A 17,831-nucleotide genomic window follows, 5' to 3' on the forward strand; every position below is an offset into this window, starting at 1 on the left:
TTCCCTGCACCAGATGGTAGCTAGGCTTCAAAAGAAGCTTCTGGAAGAGCACTACCCATCAGCCAATCACATTCACATAAAAGGAGCAGACCGGCGAATGATCTACAAGGAGCCATCTGCCATCAGCCAGCACCTGAGGAGGCTAGTCCACCAACGACAAGGCAAACAGTAGAGCAAGTGATAGACAGCTTATAACAGTAACCCAAGCATAGGCAAAGTGACTGTTAAATGTGTTAAATGCTGGATGGAGTCTACACCACGTCATAATGTTTTTGCAATATTACACAGGCGTAATTTCTCAATTTAATTTAAACCTCCTTGAGTTCAATATTTTCATTCTGCCATGTTAAAGACAAGAAAAATCAGCCCCTTGGTGGCATCAGCTTCAGTCTTTGGCATGTTTTGAGAAAAACTACAAACACTGAACCTTTATTTTTGTACTTTGATTAATTTGATTTATTTGATAAATTGCAAAAAGAGATGTCTGGCCCCTGCTTTGTTATTACATGAAGTCGTACTTTTGAATCTGTTTCTAACCGATTTGTTGTTAATTTCCTGGCACATCTGTTTTGATGGGTAGAGGGAGAGCAAAAGACAGACCACACAGCAATAGTTTATCCTGAGGATTTAGGTTTAATTATGACACCACATCAAAATAAAAATTTCCAACAGATCTGGAATTGAATTCCATCGATATACATGCATAGCAACAACTTTTAAGAAACATTTTCTCCCATAATCAGGACATTGGAATGATCATTTTACATCAGTATTCCCACTGACCTCCCACCCTTCTTGTTTATCAGCAATAAACTTAATTCTTGTACAACTTCCTTTTTTCCCCTATGGGGTTACAAATAATTATATGCACAATCCCCATTTCATAATACTGCTTTCGGTAATGTTCCCTAATTTACAAAGTATTGCATTGGGAGCAAATTTCAGAAAAGGGAGACCAAAGTTTATCATCAAACAGAAATACAAGTACTATACAAGAATGCTGCCATCCTCATGAAACATCCACTTTTGAGTTGAAGAAAAGAGACAGGGACAAACAGTCACATATGTATGCAAAGCCATGTGTATAAGCCGAAATGTGAGATGCAGGGTTGTGCCTGGTTATCACTCCCAAATGGTGATCTTTTAAGGCAAACAAGTCATTAGTAGCAACCACAAGTGACATTTTGGCCATATACAGAAACTGGTACAGCAAATAAGAATACACAAGTGCCTCAGTAGCTATTTTAGTGTCTAAAATGCATCTCATTTTTGTATTGTCTATTGTTTCATTGAGCCTACAGTACAGTGTAAACAATATGTGTGCTACACAAGAATGACTATACAATAACATTACAAACAACTCTGATATAAATTTCTTCTTGAATTTAAATTAAGATTACTACCCCTATTAATACTGATTGTAAAACAAATTAATGAGAAAGTGGCACCAATATTATTCTCGATTCATTTTCTTTTTTTTTAACCAATGATTTTGCATTTGTAAGTCTTAAAACGATGGAAGAAGAAGCTCCTCTTGATTGTCCACAAGCAGTGTTATTCACTGCGTGATGCACTATTCCAGACACAACAGTGTACCAAAAATGGAGAAAAATAGGGTAAAAGTTTGTGAGGAAAGGTAAGGGAAGGGGAATATGATAAGGTCTTAATCGTCGTACCTTATTTTACATGCTCTGCAGCATGTGACGAACAATAAAACTTCTTATGGGTAATAAAGTTTGACAGGTTGTTGAACTGGATATCACAGAGGCGGCAGTACTTGCCACTTCCGGATCCATTCACGCCTTTGTTGCCTGTGGGTGTAACTTCATCATTTGGAGACTTAGAAGAAGGTGACATGTTCTCGTTGGAGTCAGCCTGGTTCTCGGTGGCCCACGTAGGCGAGGGATTTGAAGGTTGACTCTCTAGCTGAGGCTGGTTCTCCTGTTGTGCTGGAACACTACCTGAGCGCTCCTCTGGCTTGTGCCCCCCGTTGACAATGACCATGCCCCGGTTTTTAGGCAGTAGAGGAAGGGGCTCCTTGCCAGGGTGGGGGCAGCCATTAGCAGCCGGCTGCTGGGCCTGCTCTCTGGTTGTTCCTGTATCTGCTCCTCCTCCCACACTTCCTCCTCCCCCATTCACATTCTGCTCTTGTTCGCTGGCCTCTCCCTGCATCACAGAAACCCCAGTCACATAATCTGTTGGTTTTATCCCAAAATACGGGGATATGTGCTCAGGACCTTTCACCTTCTTTATTGCGCCGGGATAAAGACAGTGGGGCAGAAACATATTCTTGTCATCTTTTGATTGGACAAGTTGGGGCTCAGCAAAAGCCTTGAGTCCTGGCAGAGGGCCCAGGTGAGGTGGGAACATGCCTCCGTTTTGCACCATCACCTTCCCATTCTTGTCACATTTGCCTGGGCTCTTTTCGTAGATGTCATCTGTGTTGCTACTGCTGTCACTTTTTACATCAGGGAACAGACTTGGCTCCAGGCTGCCACTTTCATTCTGTTGTTGCTGCTGAGTGGCAACAGCAGCGGCTGTTGCAGGGCAAAAGTTCTGTTTGTGCGCCAGGTAGTTCTCAACCTTGTTAAAACTAATTTTGCACACTGCACATTCGTGATAGTCCAACAGTCTTTTAGGGGAGCTACATGACTTGTCAGAGACTGGCGAACACTTTTTGCTGAGGTCAATGGGAGCATCCAGCTCCTGTTGTTCCACTGTAGTACACTTGGGAGCCAGAATAGGTTTAGTGACAGTCAGGGAGGCCTCCAGGTGTTTGGGTACAATACCTGGGAATATGTCACAACGAGGATGGAAGCGGTCTGCGAGACTCTCCACAGCTTCCTGGGATGTACAAGGGTTCATAGGAGAAACCCCAAGGAAACCTGACTGCACCATAGGAGGCCTCTGGTGGTCTTGGTCAGGAAGACACATCTCGTACATCTTTCTGCGCTTTCGTGTTCTCATGGTTCTCTGCATGGAAGGTACCTTGTTGGTGGACAACCTTTTCGTTGGTGGATCATGACGGGTGGCGCAGTAGTACTGCTTGTGGACCATGAAGGTCTCATGACGGCTGAAAGTGATATTGCAGGCTTCACAGGTTGTCTTGTTTGGGTCATTGTCACTCTCAACCAAACCTGTACTGGGGCTCTTCCCCTCCAGCTGCTTGCCATTCAGCCGCTCCTCAGCCCCAGTTGGGGTTGAGACCTTCTTCCCCTGTCCTGGAAGATCCTTATCAGCCCCTTTGGCACCAGCAGTGATCATGTCCAAGACATTTGAGTTCAGGCAGGCAGACTGCATGAGGTGATTATCAGCCTCTGTTGGGTGGCAGCCCGCCAACATGCTAACAGAACTGTGACCACTGTTGGGGCTCACTGCCTCAGGGACTTTATCTGAGAGGGCAGAGAAGTCCGGGGACTTTGCCATGTGTTGCCAGCGGCTGTTACAATAGTGCTTTTTGTGAACCAAATAGTTGTCCAGGTTGCTGAAGGTTATATTGCATTCAAAACAGGTGGCCCCTTTGGGCATGAGAGGACTGTAAATGACAGGGGGGTAGCTGTTCCCTCCATGGCGCAGCCTCCGGTGAACTAGCTCTGACATTTTAGCCAGAATCTCAGAAGCTTGTGGGACTACTGAAATGTCTTGGGAGAAAGCAAACTGTGACAAGAAGGGGCCCATGGGAAACGTAGGCATGTTATGCTGCACGGGGGAGGAGGCCAGCCGGGGGCTGGAGGGCTCAGACTTGATCCTGGTGTAAGAAAAGCTGGCTTTGCTGCCTGGGTGGGCCTCTCCCTTCTGAACAGACGGCATGGGCTTCTTCTCAGTCTTGTCAGCCTCTGTGTCTGTACTGGTTTCCTTGTTGAGGGCCCCTTTGGGACTTCCCAGTAGAGCATCCTTCCTGTTGGCCAGCTCAGCCCGGGCCTGCTGCTGGAGGCTTTCCTCAGACCCCCTGGGGGAATGCTCGGTGCCGTCTCCTTCCCTGTGAAGTTTGCTGCCGTGCCCATGTAAGTCCTGATGCTGTAAGAGTTCCCTGTGGCTCTGAAAGCTGATATGGCAGTGATTACATCTGAAGGCCGCCTGTGACAGGTGAGACATGATGTGATGCTGGAATGTAATAAGAGAATCTGCTGTGTAGTTGCAGATTGTGCATTTCAAGCTGGTGCCAGGAGGGAGGCTCTCTTCCATTTTGACACCTGTGAAGGAGATAAAAGGGAGAAACGCTCAGAATCTTGCCTCCCACTTTTCCTTTAGAGTAAACTGTATAAACCATCAAACAGTCATGCCAAGTCTTCTCCTATCCTGAAGATTTTTTTTTTCTCAAGGATAAACTGTCAACGATGCTGGCTGACAGCAGGGTATGTATATATTCAAAAGAAGATGACAGTTATTTTTCCAAACCTATGTGCACTCAGTTCAGGTGTTATCCTCTTCAAAGAACAACAAATTGTCAGTAGCTACTTTCAAAAGCCATGACAAAAAAAGGTACACACAAACACCAACACAAACACAAACACACACACACACACACACACACACACACACACACACACACACACACATATATATATATATATATATATATATATATATTTACATACAGTACATATATATATACTGTATATGTAAGCAATCTTTGTGAAAAATATCTTGTATAAATATCCTATGCTTATGAATCCGTATAACTGGCACTCACCGCTGTGTGAGGTGTTTAAGTGCATTTCCAGGGCCCTGGCTCCAGAGAAGCTCTTGTTGCATTGTGGGAAGGGGCAGGTACTGGGGGTATGGTGGGGGCCACTGTCATTTTCCTCCATGACTGTGTCTGGCTCCCTCTGTCTCCCACTGCAGTAGTACATCAGATGGGCCTGCAGGTTCCTCTCACTCCGAAACCAAATTCCACAAGCCTTACAGGGAAATATGTCCTCTGGGGAGACAAGAACATGCACAAGGGGACATATTAGGAACTAAGTAGCACTTTAATATTTAAGCATAAAAATCAAGATATAAGGAGCTTGTGCACATGTACCCAAACTACTACACTCCAACAATTCTGACTCTCAAAGCCAGTGTTAAAATGCTTTTTCACCAAATCCTCTGTTGCTGCTATGAATCACTGTTTCTACCACTGGGTTGGTGCCCTTACTCAAGGGCAAACGAGAACTATGGACCATCTGCTTGCAGAAGCCTCCCTGTTGAGCTGAACCCAGATACCCCTCGCTTAGTAAACAAACACACCATTTGCATGAGATGTGCTTTTTTTATTTTTTTTTCTAATTAACACATTAGTTCAAGCCTCAGTGTGTTTATTTGAACCCAAAACTTGAAGGTCGATGGCTCTTATCTCCAGTGCAGAGACTCATCTGGGTTAATGCACAGCCGGCGGAGACAACGCTTCCTGTTAAGCAGGTGACTGAGCACAGGCTGCATACTGTGCATGTGTGAGACAAAACTTAGAGAAAGAAGTGGAGAATGTGCGTATGTGTAAAAAAATGTGCAAATAAAAAAAAGATCATCTCTTTCCAGCTCTGTGTTTGAGTGCTTGTGTCAGTGTGTGTGGACACTCACTGTTGACAATGGCAGTGGGCAAGATGGAAGCCATTGCAGCCTGCTGGGGCAAGAGCTGGATGCTGTCCAGCAGCCTGGCTGGGTACATGCCCTCACTAAGAGACATGTGGTTCACTGCTTGCAGACGGGAGTCAAAGTCCACAGCAAACGCCACTAGCTCCTCGCCCTCCATCATATTCTTGGTAGTGGTGCACCACAGTTGTCCACCTGTACAAAACAGAGATAGAGAGTGGTTAAGTACTTTCTGTGAAAAACAAAAAGCTATACATGTTCATGTATCATATCTTACTTTATTAAGATTATAGATTCTTATAGATTCTCTATGGGGTTCAGGTCAGGCCAGTAGGATAGCCCATCAAGTACAGTTATATAATGGTCAGTGAACTATTTGGTAGGAGTTTTTCATCTTAAGAAAGGACTTTGGATCACTGAGCAACAATGCAGTACATTTTCTCCTTGATGAGAAGCTCCTGACATTGTCTTTGGTTCAGGAGTGGCTTTATATTCCACGTTTTTCGAAGCTTGGAGAATCCACTCCTGGTGAAACTCTCCCAAGTTCTTGAATCGATTATTCTTTATCAACCTTTCAAGGCTACGGTCATCTCTGTTGCTTGTGCCCCTTTTCTCACCTCATGTATGTTTATATTTTTTAAACTGTAGGCCAAAGTTATAAAAAACTAAAATGAGTCTTGAATATATAACATTTTCACTTCTTCAAATAAGTGACAGAAAATATTGAACATTTTCATGATATTCCATTTTTTTAACTGCAACTGTAAACATTTGCTATCCTAATTTGAAAGAATTTGGGATGCCGTGTAAATGTTTCAAAATGGCAAGAGTTTCACCACTCTGTGAGAGACTGTGAGCAAATAGTTCAACAATTTAAGAATAAAGTTTTTTTGCATCAAACTGCAAAAAAAAAAAAGGGGGGGGGGGGGTTCTTCATCTACAGTACACACTTTTATCAAAAGATTCTGCCCCTGGAGAAATCTCTGTACAAAAGAAACAAGGCTAAGAATCAATACCGGATGGCCATGATCTTCGGGCCCTCAGGTACCACTGCACAAAACACAAATGTAATTCTAGGGATTTGTAATATTATGATCTAAGACATCTTAATTGCTGTTGTGACTACAGTGTACGCAAAATGACAATGTCACCCATTTGCAAAAAACAATCAAAACATGCCTAAAGAGTTTACACATTTACTGTCGAGCTAGTAAGACAGACTAATGCGCGTGCGCATTGAGAACACATGCAGTGTTCACACATCACAACAAGCCAAGCTAGCGTAGCTGCCTGCATGGCTCAAGTTAAATTATGAGTGAACAAACAGTGCCAGGAGATGAAACACAAACACCACCAGCTTAGGAGTCGACATTGTTAAATTTAATTGCTTGGATCATCCTCACTTGCTTGAAGGTGGTTTGGCTTCAAAAAGATGGATATTGCTCAAAAGTCGCCAATCTACAGACTATGTCACAGAGTGAGTGCTGTTACAAAAACAGCTTAATAACTAACTTGTTTCACCATCTGCGTTTCAACCGCCACAAAAAATATGAAGAATATGAAAAGCTTCAGGAGTCAGCAGCCGACCACGACGAACCAGCTGAGGCACTGACAAAACAAGAACACACCCGGCAAAGTTTGGCAGTGTCAGTCTTGTTCATGTTAAGAGGACGTTTCAGTTTAAAATGCTCTCATACTAGTTTTTGTTGGTCTTTGTACAGTATTTTACAAAGTAAATCCTGTGTGCTTTTTTAAAATACTTTACTTAGACTTGCACTGTTTGATCTCAATAATTCATCTTGTGGTTTCAGTGTTCGTATTGTATTTACTTGAATAACTCAGTTTGAAGTTAATAAGTATTATTAAAGTTTTTATTAAATGTTGTTTTTATGAATATATTTAACAGCAGCTCTAACAATATATGACTATTAACATGAGCAAGCAAGTGCAATACAAGGCTTTCACAAGCACATTTTTATTGTTTGGTTTTTTTACACATATTTTTAGGGATGCAAAATATTGTCAATTATTGTCCCCCCCCCCAAAAAATTGAGATATTAATAATTGTCATTATTGCACACCCCTACACGACTCTGGTGTGGAAATCAATACATGGGCTCAAATTCTCCTCCAAAAGTTTGTAGCTGCATCCAAACATCCAGGAGAAAACTTTGATACATGTAACCATGATACACAAACACTGGTGACTTCTCTTGGCCCCAGGCCATTTAAGATGGACTGAGGCGAAGTGGAAAGCTGTCCAATAATTTTTCAAATGGAAATTTGACATTCTTTCTGGTATCCATGGATGCCGCATCATTTGCACTGAAGAGGAGAGAGACCACTTGGCTTGATATCCGCACCTTTTATGGTAAGGGGGCACATCAGTGCTGATGGCATGGGTAGCTTCCACAAATGGCCAGGCACCATTAACGCTGAGCAAAGTGTACAGGTTTTGGAGCAACACAAATCTTTTTAGGTAAGACCTTGTTAATTAAAGCAAGACAAAGCCGAACAACATTCTGCGCCTATTATGACCGCATAATTCCACAGCATGACTCTTAGTAGAGGAGTAGAAGAGTCCAGGGGCTGAACTGGCCTGCCTGCCTGCAGTCTCGCCCTTGTTGTCCATTGAAAACTTTGGGCACATCATGAAACAAAGAATGGCCCAAAGAAGACTCAGAATTGTTGAGTAGCTAAAATCCTACACTCAGTTCCAAAGAGAGTTTGTAAGTTATGTAAAATGTGATCAACATGATTTAATGGTTTGAAACTCCATATTTAATTGAAAATAGTGCATATATACATGTACATTATATATAGGTGCCTGCAGTCCTCTTACAGTCTTGTGCTGTTGTCAGCAAGAACACATTATTAGATTGTTGGTTTTTTGGATTTAACACTCCTCTGAAAGCTTCTGAACATATTCATTAAGTCAGAGGCAGGGGGAGGGGCAGGATACGTAAGAAGAGATAGAGGGAGCGAGTAAAGGTTTTTGCTTAGATTATATTTATCTCAGCACATGACAGGGTTTTCAGCTCCACTTCATTTTCCATTGAAAAGATTAAGGTTTTGAATATGACTATTTACAGAAATGTGGCTAGTGAGATAACAACAAACTATGATATGCTCCTGCTAAATGGCAGAATTAGGACATTGTTTCCGAGGAAAGCTGGACAATTAATTAAAGCACGCTGTTAGCTTTCAGAGATGTGCAAACATACCGACAGAGTGTCAGGCTGAGAGGGGACGTGTGGTCTGAGCTCTGGCTGATGTGGAATAAAGAGTCCTGAGGAGAGGTATGAAGGCAGAGGACTCATCTACAAAGACCATACATGTGTGAACCACTGATTACTCATGTTTACACAAAACCTATAAATCACAAGGTTTAAAAGCGGCTAGTTGACACAGTGAAGGTGCTTAAGTAAGGCTTTGTATAAAGCAAATGACTTGTCTTTGGATTTAGTAGAGACTTGCAAATCTTGGGATGGAAAGATACATTTTTGTGACATTACACTGATGCATTATACATAAATCATTGTTCATTGTCGACAATGAAAATCCAGAAATGTCAAGCACTTTTTAAAAAATATTTTAATTTTTTTTTATATATATATTTTTGTTAGATTTCACATCTCTGCCTTGATTAAACCCTTCCTTCCCTTCTTATTTGCTGCTGAAGCACTGAAATTAGACTTGCACAAATGTGTCAAAGGAGTGAAATAGTTCAAGAGTATGCTATTAAAGTGACATTTGTGTGCAAGCAATAGCGTGTGTGTGTGTGTGTGTGTGTGTGTGTGTGTGTGTGTGTGTGTGTGTGTGTGTGTGTGTGTGTGTGTGTGTGTGTGTGTAAAAATGATTATGTGAATTGTGCATGTCATCACCGTCTTTAAGAGCAGTGCCTATCTGTGGGCCAATCTGCTGTGACGAGACACACACTTCAGGCTGCTCCACTCATCATTTTGATTCTGTCATACCACACACTGCCTGGAGAGGCCCTTTGAATTTTTATCTCCTAATTAAAATAACAAAACTCCCCGCCACTGTCTGCCCAAGTTACCATCAAGGTAGATACAAACTGCCATTGACAGTCGCGGGGAATACATTGCACATACAGCCACACAAAAGTTTCTCACCTGTGAACTGATCTAGTGCAGACACGTTCAATTTACAAAGGGATTTATGAACTTGGCCCTGTTGCTCGGATGAGATGAGTCCAAATCAAAGACATGGAATGCCTTCCTCAGTTGAAATGAAGAAGTTAACGAGGAGCCTGATGGAAATGTTTTACTGCTTTTTGACCGAGTATGCAGAGACTGCATCCTTAAGCCAAGAAAGTTACAGATCCATCTGTGTGTAAGAATGCTGGAAGTCAATTTCACTGCATGTCCCAGTTTTACCAAAGCAGCAAAATACATTAAGGCATCATTTATAACAGTCACTGAACAAAGACAATCTGCTGAGATACATGTGGTCTGGCAGCATGATTAGAATTCAAACTGTACTCGCCTTAGTTAGGACTCAAAGCTGTGTCACACAGATTTATGACAACATTAAATGCATTATGTATCTATGTTGTACTTTTGTATTTAAGGGAAGATAATTGATAGTCTGTACATACCTTTAAAAAAATAGCAGGTAACTACAATACATTTCTGCGCTCACCGATACATAAGAACTACTGTGCTGAAACATGTAATTTACATGCACAAATGCAGATGCAAGGCATCAAGAACACACGGCAGAGGTGTCAGGTGGGCAGATGACAAAAACAATTTTCCATGATGGAGCTCTGTGAAAAGATTTGTCATGGCTGTTTCCATGACAGTCTTTCCATGACAGGTGATTTAAATCACAGAAAAACAGGTGAGCCACCTATGACAATGGCCTGAGCTTTATGAATAAGGAAGCAAGAGAGGTTGTCAAGAAAAGGAGCAAAGGACCAAAACAGTAAGTCATGAAACTGGGGAAAAGGCTGGGAAAAGTGCAGCATGTGATTTGCACTTGTTTGCTTGCTAACTGTCTGCAGTGAGCTGCCTTTGTGCAGTGGCCAATGCAGTTGGAATGAAGGCTATTGTCTAAATCCTCCTGCAGAGCACCTGATAAAAGAATAAAGAACTATGACATATTATAAAAACAATGAAGGAATTAAGGGGAGACAATAGGCCAGCTGCCTCATTAAAACAATCAAAAACGGCATCCTGTACGTAGTCCAGATAATTAAAAACCACTGCTTCCTACAGTCTCTCAATACCATATCCACCAGCTCACTGAGGCCCGAGTCTCTGGCTGTACTGGCTAAATGCCCTCTTCCCTTTCTTCTCTTTGATTAAGGCTTTATTTGAAAATAAAGTTGAAGATGAACATATGAAGGAATTCAAGAAGGAAATTATAATTCAAACCCCTTTCCTCCTATAAGTACCTATAAACTAATCAAATGTCTTGGGATGAATCGCATGGATTCAGGGTGTGTGCCCCCTCCCCCTTTCTCTTAAAGCCCAAAGAGATTTCAAAGTGCAGGCATCACAGGACATGTTTTAATTTTCTTTCTTTGAATGACTTTATGAGAAAGCAAATGTGTACAGTATCTTTATATGTATGGGGGAGGAAGCGAGAATAAAGTATGAGATACTTCAGCAGAATATTTTTTTTTATTCAAACAACTACCACCACCATATCTTAATGAAGTTGCAAACAAATCTCTCATGCCTCATGCAAAAGCATAGAGACAACAAAGCAGCAGAAATAACAGAAGGGCCCGGATAATTAAACTGGCCTGAAGACAGGTATTCAAATGTTGGTGTGTAAACACCACAACTCTTTAATAGTTTAGCTGTAAAATGCGTAGTTAAGCACATCAGCATTTGCCTCTCCCATCTGTCCAAACACATTACTGTTGCAGAGGCCATTACAGTTATGGAGAACAGACTCACAGCACTACAGCCACATATTATGAAAGGGGTTAAAATGGGGCGTCTGCCCATCGGCATAACCTGATTGCAAATCGGGGTCATGTATTACAAAGAACCTCCATGTACTTAGAGGAATAGACATTGACAAGATCTGTCATGTAATCTCTAGATGACCAATTTGTACAATTTGAAGCGCAGAAGATCCAAATGTACATTATAACATTACATATATAACTCAAATGTCCCTTTATCAGGCTGGATGATTATTTGTTTTTGTTTTTTTCTTTGTTTTTTTTTATTCCCCCTTCTCAAGTCTTTTCCCTGTCAACTAGCACTGATCCTACTGCTGGCCTTAATTATAAAGGGAGACTAATGGTGCCTGAAGCTACGGAGAGGGTTCTTCTAGTCTTCAAACAACTCCAACTCCTCTTGGTCAAATGAGTAAAAGGTCCTTGTACCTGTGAATGTCAAGTAGCTACCTGTAACTAGCACTGTATTTAAAAAAAAAAATCATAGGAGGAATAAATGACTGTGCCACACACACAAAAGAATTTCCCAATTAACCTCCCTGCGTCTTGTAAAAATATTTATTGCAAATCCTAGATTAATAATATCTGTATCTGCACCTGACAGCAGAGTTGTTGTGACACTAAACAACAACACTATACAAATCCTCCTCATGAATACTGGTAAATATTTGGACTACTTCTGGATCATCAGAGTTGAACACATTAGGGATGACTCATGGCTGTCAACCCTGTCGTCACAATCCCTGGCCAGAGCAAGCAAGCAGGAGAAAGGAAAATGCTGAGTTGGACCCGAGCTGGAACATCATCACAGCTTACTATTATTGACAGTACACTAAACGAGAATTAGCTGACTCTAATATTATTTCAGTAAGGCACTGACAGAGATTGACTCTCTTACACTCTATCTCTCTTACACTTTCCTCCACCTTCTCCTGCTTCTGTTTCGTCTTGGCCAGTAGGAGGCACTCTTCTCATGCTTAAGTGGCAGTTGCTGGATGATTTGATATGATGATGCAGAGGCGCCTCAGACATGGCAGAGCAACATAGACGCCACTCTGCCTGTACATCCTTGCAGGTAGGTGCTAAAGATCTTATTCACGTGAGAGATATTTGGATAAAAAGGTACTTCTCTGACCTTATTTGACTTTATCTTGATCAAAAAATGCCTCATTCAAATTTAGATATGGTATAAACACACTTTAAATTTATTTTTGCTTTATTATGTTTCTTGTTTTAGCTGCAATTATTTTACAACAATACTCACAAGCATGCCAGCTTGTTTTTTCACTTTTCAGCAGATTTTTATTTTTTATTTGACTTTCAAAAAAATTGAAGAATTGTAGCAGAACAAACTCTTTAATTTCCAGGGAAATAAATACCATAAATATGTGTTTACAGAGCCCTAGTTGCCTTGACTAACTTGAAACCCTAAACCCTAAGATTTCTCTCCCTGTGCATTACAGCATCAAGACTGATTTTAACATCAAGCGTGTTAGCAAATATAGTCAGAAACAAGGACTCCTGAATAGCCTGAAGCAAAAGGCATGTGGGTCAGAATCCACAAATTAAAAGCCCTCTCAGGGGAGCATCATACGTGCTGCTGTCTCAGTTTTTATACATTTACAGGCAACAAAGACAGTGAAGCAACACAGCATACACCACAAAAACTGATGGAAAAATCAAACAATGTGAGACTGCAAATTATTTGCTGAGTTAAAATAAAATGTTTCACTTGGAAGCTGAGAGAGGTTTCTGTGGCTGGACTCTAGAGATTGATGTCGTTTTTTAAATACAATGAGATAGACACTGGCAGGGGGATGTTTGCAGGTAATGGAGCTTTAATAGTTCAGAGGGGAAAAATGAACAAGAGGATATTTTGTATCTATTAGGGTGCAATGACAGAGCTTAAGTATTTTAGGTATACATTTCTTACACAAAAGTATTCATTTTTACTGAAGTTGAATGAACGGTGATATACATAACACTCAAAAAATCCCAGTGATTTTTTCTTTCAAATAAACCGTTTTAAGATTCATTTGAAATGTTTCCCAAAAAAAAAAATACACACCTTCTTCCACTTTCATTTTTTTAAACTATTACACGTTTCCTCCTTTAAACACTGAATTGTGACTGAGAAAATAGTGAACTGTTTAACCTGCATGCAACACATATAAGATATGTGCTGTCATTCTGGGGAAAAAATCAGCCATGAATACCTTCAGTTAAAATCTGTTCTCCTTCATTAGCTGTCAGCTCCTCCCTGTCTGAAGAATAGTGCATGGACTATTTAAGGAAAGCTCAGACTGGCTGCTTCTTTCTTTATTTGGGCAGGTTTGTCCGGTTGAACACTCTATTAGTTATCCCTCTCTGTGGGTAGTGCTACATGTGTCCTGGTTGTGGTCAGTCGACATGTGTTTACTGCGGCCCCTGCTGCGGTGGCAGTCAGGTTGGGGGCCGTCCTGACCAAGCCCTGCTAATAGGACCAGAAGACCCCTTGTGACAGGGCACTACCGATGAACACTGCCACAGACCCTACCCCTCCCTCTCCTCCAGCTGCGGCCCCATGGCCCATGTCCCCCTACCCATCATGCCTCAGTAGGAGCAGGTGAACGGCAGAGGGCCAATGCCGGTGTGCTCAGTTTTCCTGGGAGAGCAATGCGCCATCGCCACGTGCCTCAGTGGTTCCTCCAACATGGCTCCGGCCCTACGCCACATGGACTGGCTGGCCGGTCTATGTGTCTGTGTGTTTTTAAGTATGTTGGTGCGTTTGTGTGTGTGTGTGTGTGTGTGTGTGTGTGTGTGTGTGTGTGTGTGTGTGTGTGTGTGTGTGTGTATTTTTGTATGGGTGGGGGTTTTATGCTGGATGCCAACCCTAATGCAAATGCTTGCTGTTTAAAAAACAGGAACCCTTTCCTTCTCTGTCTTTCCTCTTTGGAAGGGTCTATTTGGCCTTCTGGTGCTGGCAGTTTTTTTTCCACTCCAGAAGCAAAGAGAGCCAGGAAGATGCACCTGTCATCCATTTCAAAATTCAACATAACTGATCTGGTCATGGGGAATGGAATTTATGAAGTTGTGGTTTTGTAGTCACATTTTTACCAGTGTGTGCCTGAAAAACATCCAAGTTTGTATCTGCAAAATTTGCCTTTGCCTTATATGAGCATGCTATTTGGTTTTCACTGCATAAAACACAAAGAAAACACGCACTCTTAATGCTCATACACACACCAGTCACCTGTTCAAAATCCCTGCATGCCCTCCACCTTGTTACTTCTGCTATTCAATATATTCCTTCAAGTTTGAGTCACCAAATGTTCTGTTTATTTGCAAAAGAAACAACTAATCTAGTGCTAAAAGGCCTAATTTAGTTTGTCACATTGTGTCTCGGTGGCTGGGACATCAGGAGCACAGCCGCTGCCCTTCCTCATTGCCATTCTGTCGTCCTGGCAAGCCCTCCTGCTGCCCCAGGTATCACCACGCGGCCATCTGGAGCCGACATCTGTCTCTCTATTGATCACAAGGGTTTAGCACTTGATCAAACAGACTGCGACAGGAAATTGCTCTTTTCCCCACAGAAAAGGCCAATCGCCTGCATGAGGGTAATAGAGTGGAACTGAGATGCAGCACCGGCACTGTGGGCAGGCAGGCACCAGCACGGCCAGTCAGGCAGCAGCATGCTGGTGTCAACCGCTGTGGAGATGGCAAAGATTGCATGAGAGCTTAAATCCACTGCCATGTTGCCAAGACCGTGTTACTAACCTTTCTGCTTATGCAACATTAGTTCTCACAGTATATGCTTTTTCAAAAACAATTTTCATTCGTACAAATTATAATTTTCTATGTGTGTGTGCTTGTCTGTGTCAGTCAGTGTCAGTGTCAGTGTGTGTGTGTGTGTATGTATAAGTTACCTGTGTTTATATATGCATTTACACACACACAAACAGCACTGCATTTTGAGTATGGTACTGTTCAACTGTACACACTATTTTAATACTGGAGGATAAGAAAAACTGGAACACTGTAGTTGTCTTTTGCTTACTGGTATCTGCAGTGAAGTTCAAGACACTTGTGACTTAGGTGAACAGCTCCCAAACAGTTGTCACAGTTTGCATGCTGAAGCAGTGGTTTACATCTAAAAAAGCGGGTTCTCTCTGCTTAGGCATGCTTTGTGGCACTCACTGTAACACCATGTTTAGCAAGTATGGACAATTTAATACTGAAGGAGACATTTATTCAGCATTGTAGAAAATGTTTAATTGTTCCTGCAAAGAGAGAGATATGTTTCCCCTTGCCGACAGTGCTGGGATTGTCCTTTGGAATATGATGCAAATTTAGGATGAACTAACTGATTTCTGCCCTGCAACTCCTGTACCCCCCACCCACAATCCTCTGCCAACCTCAATTCTCCCCAGACATGAGGATTTTTATTAATGGTGTGACCGGCTCTCGTTTTTTACTTCTCACAATCTCAAGGCGCCATGGCGAGGTATGTGAGGTGTTTGCCACTTTTGGCACGCTGAAAAGATGTAGCCCAAGGAAGAACAAGTGAAAAGTATGAGGGAAAAAAATATGACCAGGGGACGTGATAAAAAATTATCACCCAGTGTGTTTTCCTGTTTGGTTTTAATCTACATTTAATTAAATTCTTATCTGCTGTGTGCTTATGGCTGCATTTGAATGGCGAGGCTGCATTCATTATGAATGGTAAAATTGAACTCAGTACATTGTGTGTGGCCCACTAAAGAAACAAGACTCTTATTGCATTGCAGAGCATGCTCAAGCTCCAACAGACATGCGGAAAAAATAAGTCAATTAAGATCGGTCTTTAAATTACTGCTGTATCAAAACAAGAGGCAGGAGTATGCTCCATAATACAATCCTGACAGCAGTAAGAGCACAGTTGACTGTTGTTAATATATATACCCTGTTTGATACAGCCAATTGTATTAGCCTGTTTATGGAATGCACACAGTGACTGCACCAGATTTACTAGTCTATCACGATAGTTCATAATCAACAGTGCTGGAAAACAACATAGTTGCCTTCAATGAATATAGAGGTCAAATAAAACATGGCGGCTGCAGCACAATATGGGTCCCTCATAAAGATTGTGGTATCTGGTACCTGAAAGTTAAAGGCCAACAGCTAGGGTCAGTAACATGCAATGCAGACAATATGTGCACGACAGCAGAAAGTGGAGGGTTACACTGAGGAAGAACAGAGAGGGGAAAAAAAGAAAAGAGATTGAGCTTCAGAATTCTAATACTATTGACAAAAGATTCACACTTTATGACAGGCGGTCAGCAGTTTATAAGCCAAGAACAATATCCCATATGCAACGCCCCGGAACACATTGAAAAAGACCCTGAGCCAACGCTACACATTTTGGCCCCTCGCAAAATCCCCAAATCTTCCAGTTTGCTTATTCTGAGTTGGGTTGGGTGGGGGGGCTCCCTGCTGCCTGCCGTGTTTACAGAGCTGTTCTCATCTCCTAGGCCTTGCTTATCCACGGCACTGACACACGGTATTGACATGATTAGGGGTCTGCCTTTGCATAGGGCTGCGTGTAGGCGGGAGGGGGGGATCGGCAGATGAATGACTTTGGTGCATCAGAGAGGGATCACAGCAGATAATCGTTCCTGACTACTGCGCTGGGGCTCTTAGATCTGGTCTTTAAAATAATGTTAGGAGTCAAGTCTCTCCAAAGCTGTCTCCCAGGTTATCTTGCACATTTTATGTTTGCTGTTTGAATTTCATCAGGACACAAACATGAGGGAACGCAAATATGTTTGAATCGGAGGAACCGGAGACAAAATGTTATGCTAAAGTGTTGGGATTAGCTGAAGCAGGACCTGTGGAGGTAAATCTCCTCTCTGTTGGAACAGCTTTTTATTTCTAAATAAAATACTTGGAATGTTGAATTTAACGTGGGGAGGTTAAATAACTGAGAGAGGCAAGAAGAGGAGAGTAAATAACTTGAACTTGTGCTCCTCAAAGAAATCACTCAAAATTAAGACAAACATTAAATGTATTATTCTATTTAAAAACAGACAACCATTAATACCCAGACAGTATGCATACAGTGCAACATAAATTCAAAAATCATAAATACTGCTATCACACAAAAGTGAAGAGCAATAAAGTACGACTGCCTGTGTCTGGGACTATAAACCTCTGGTGTTACTCATAGCGAAGAAACACACATGCACAATTTATTGCGCTAGATCTCGCTTTTCTTTATCTTCTAAATAAGAACCCTTTATCAACCTCCCACATAAGCAAATTGCATGCAATGTGTGTTGTTTTAACATTTGATATG

At 41.8% G+C, this 17,831-nt stretch overlaps 2 protein-coding genes across 2 annotated transcripts in view; one reads left to right on the forward strand and one right to left on the reverse strand.

The window, feature by feature from the left end:
- si:dkey-122a22.2 overlaps positions 1-826 on the forward strand; it is a 36,688-nt gene extending 35,862 nt beyond the window's left edge. Inside the window, exon 11 of the mRNA XM_034698381.1 lies at positions 14-826. Within this exon, the coding sequence (XP_034554272.1) occupies positions 14-172 (159 nt within the window). The 3' untranslated portion in view covers positions 173-826. The remainder of the gene's footprint in view (positions 1-13) is intronic.
- The window catches only part of zfpm2a (zinc finger protein, FOG family member 2a), a 122,734-nt gene continuing 105,513 nt past the window's right edge, over positions 611-17,831 (reverse strand). The window contains exons 7-9 of the mRNA XM_034698378.1: positions 5,563-5,769; positions 4,694-4,921; positions 611-4,193 (exon numbers count right to left, since the gene is read on the reverse strand). Of these exons, the coding sequence (XP_034554269.1) occupies positions 1,678-4,193; positions 4,694-4,921; positions 5,563-5,769 (2,951 nt within the window). The 3' untranslated portion in view covers positions 611-1,677. The remainder of the gene's footprint in view (positions 4,194-4,693; positions 4,922-5,562; positions 5,770-17,831) is intronic.

The sequence above is a fragment of the Notolabrus celidotus genome, chromosome 12 (assembly GCF_009762535.1).
Source record: "Notolabrus celidotus isolate fNotCel1 chromosome 12, fNotCel1.pri, whole genome shotgun sequence".
NCBI lineage: Eukaryota > Metazoa > Chordata > Actinopteri > Labriformes > Labridae > Notolabrus > Notolabrus celidotus.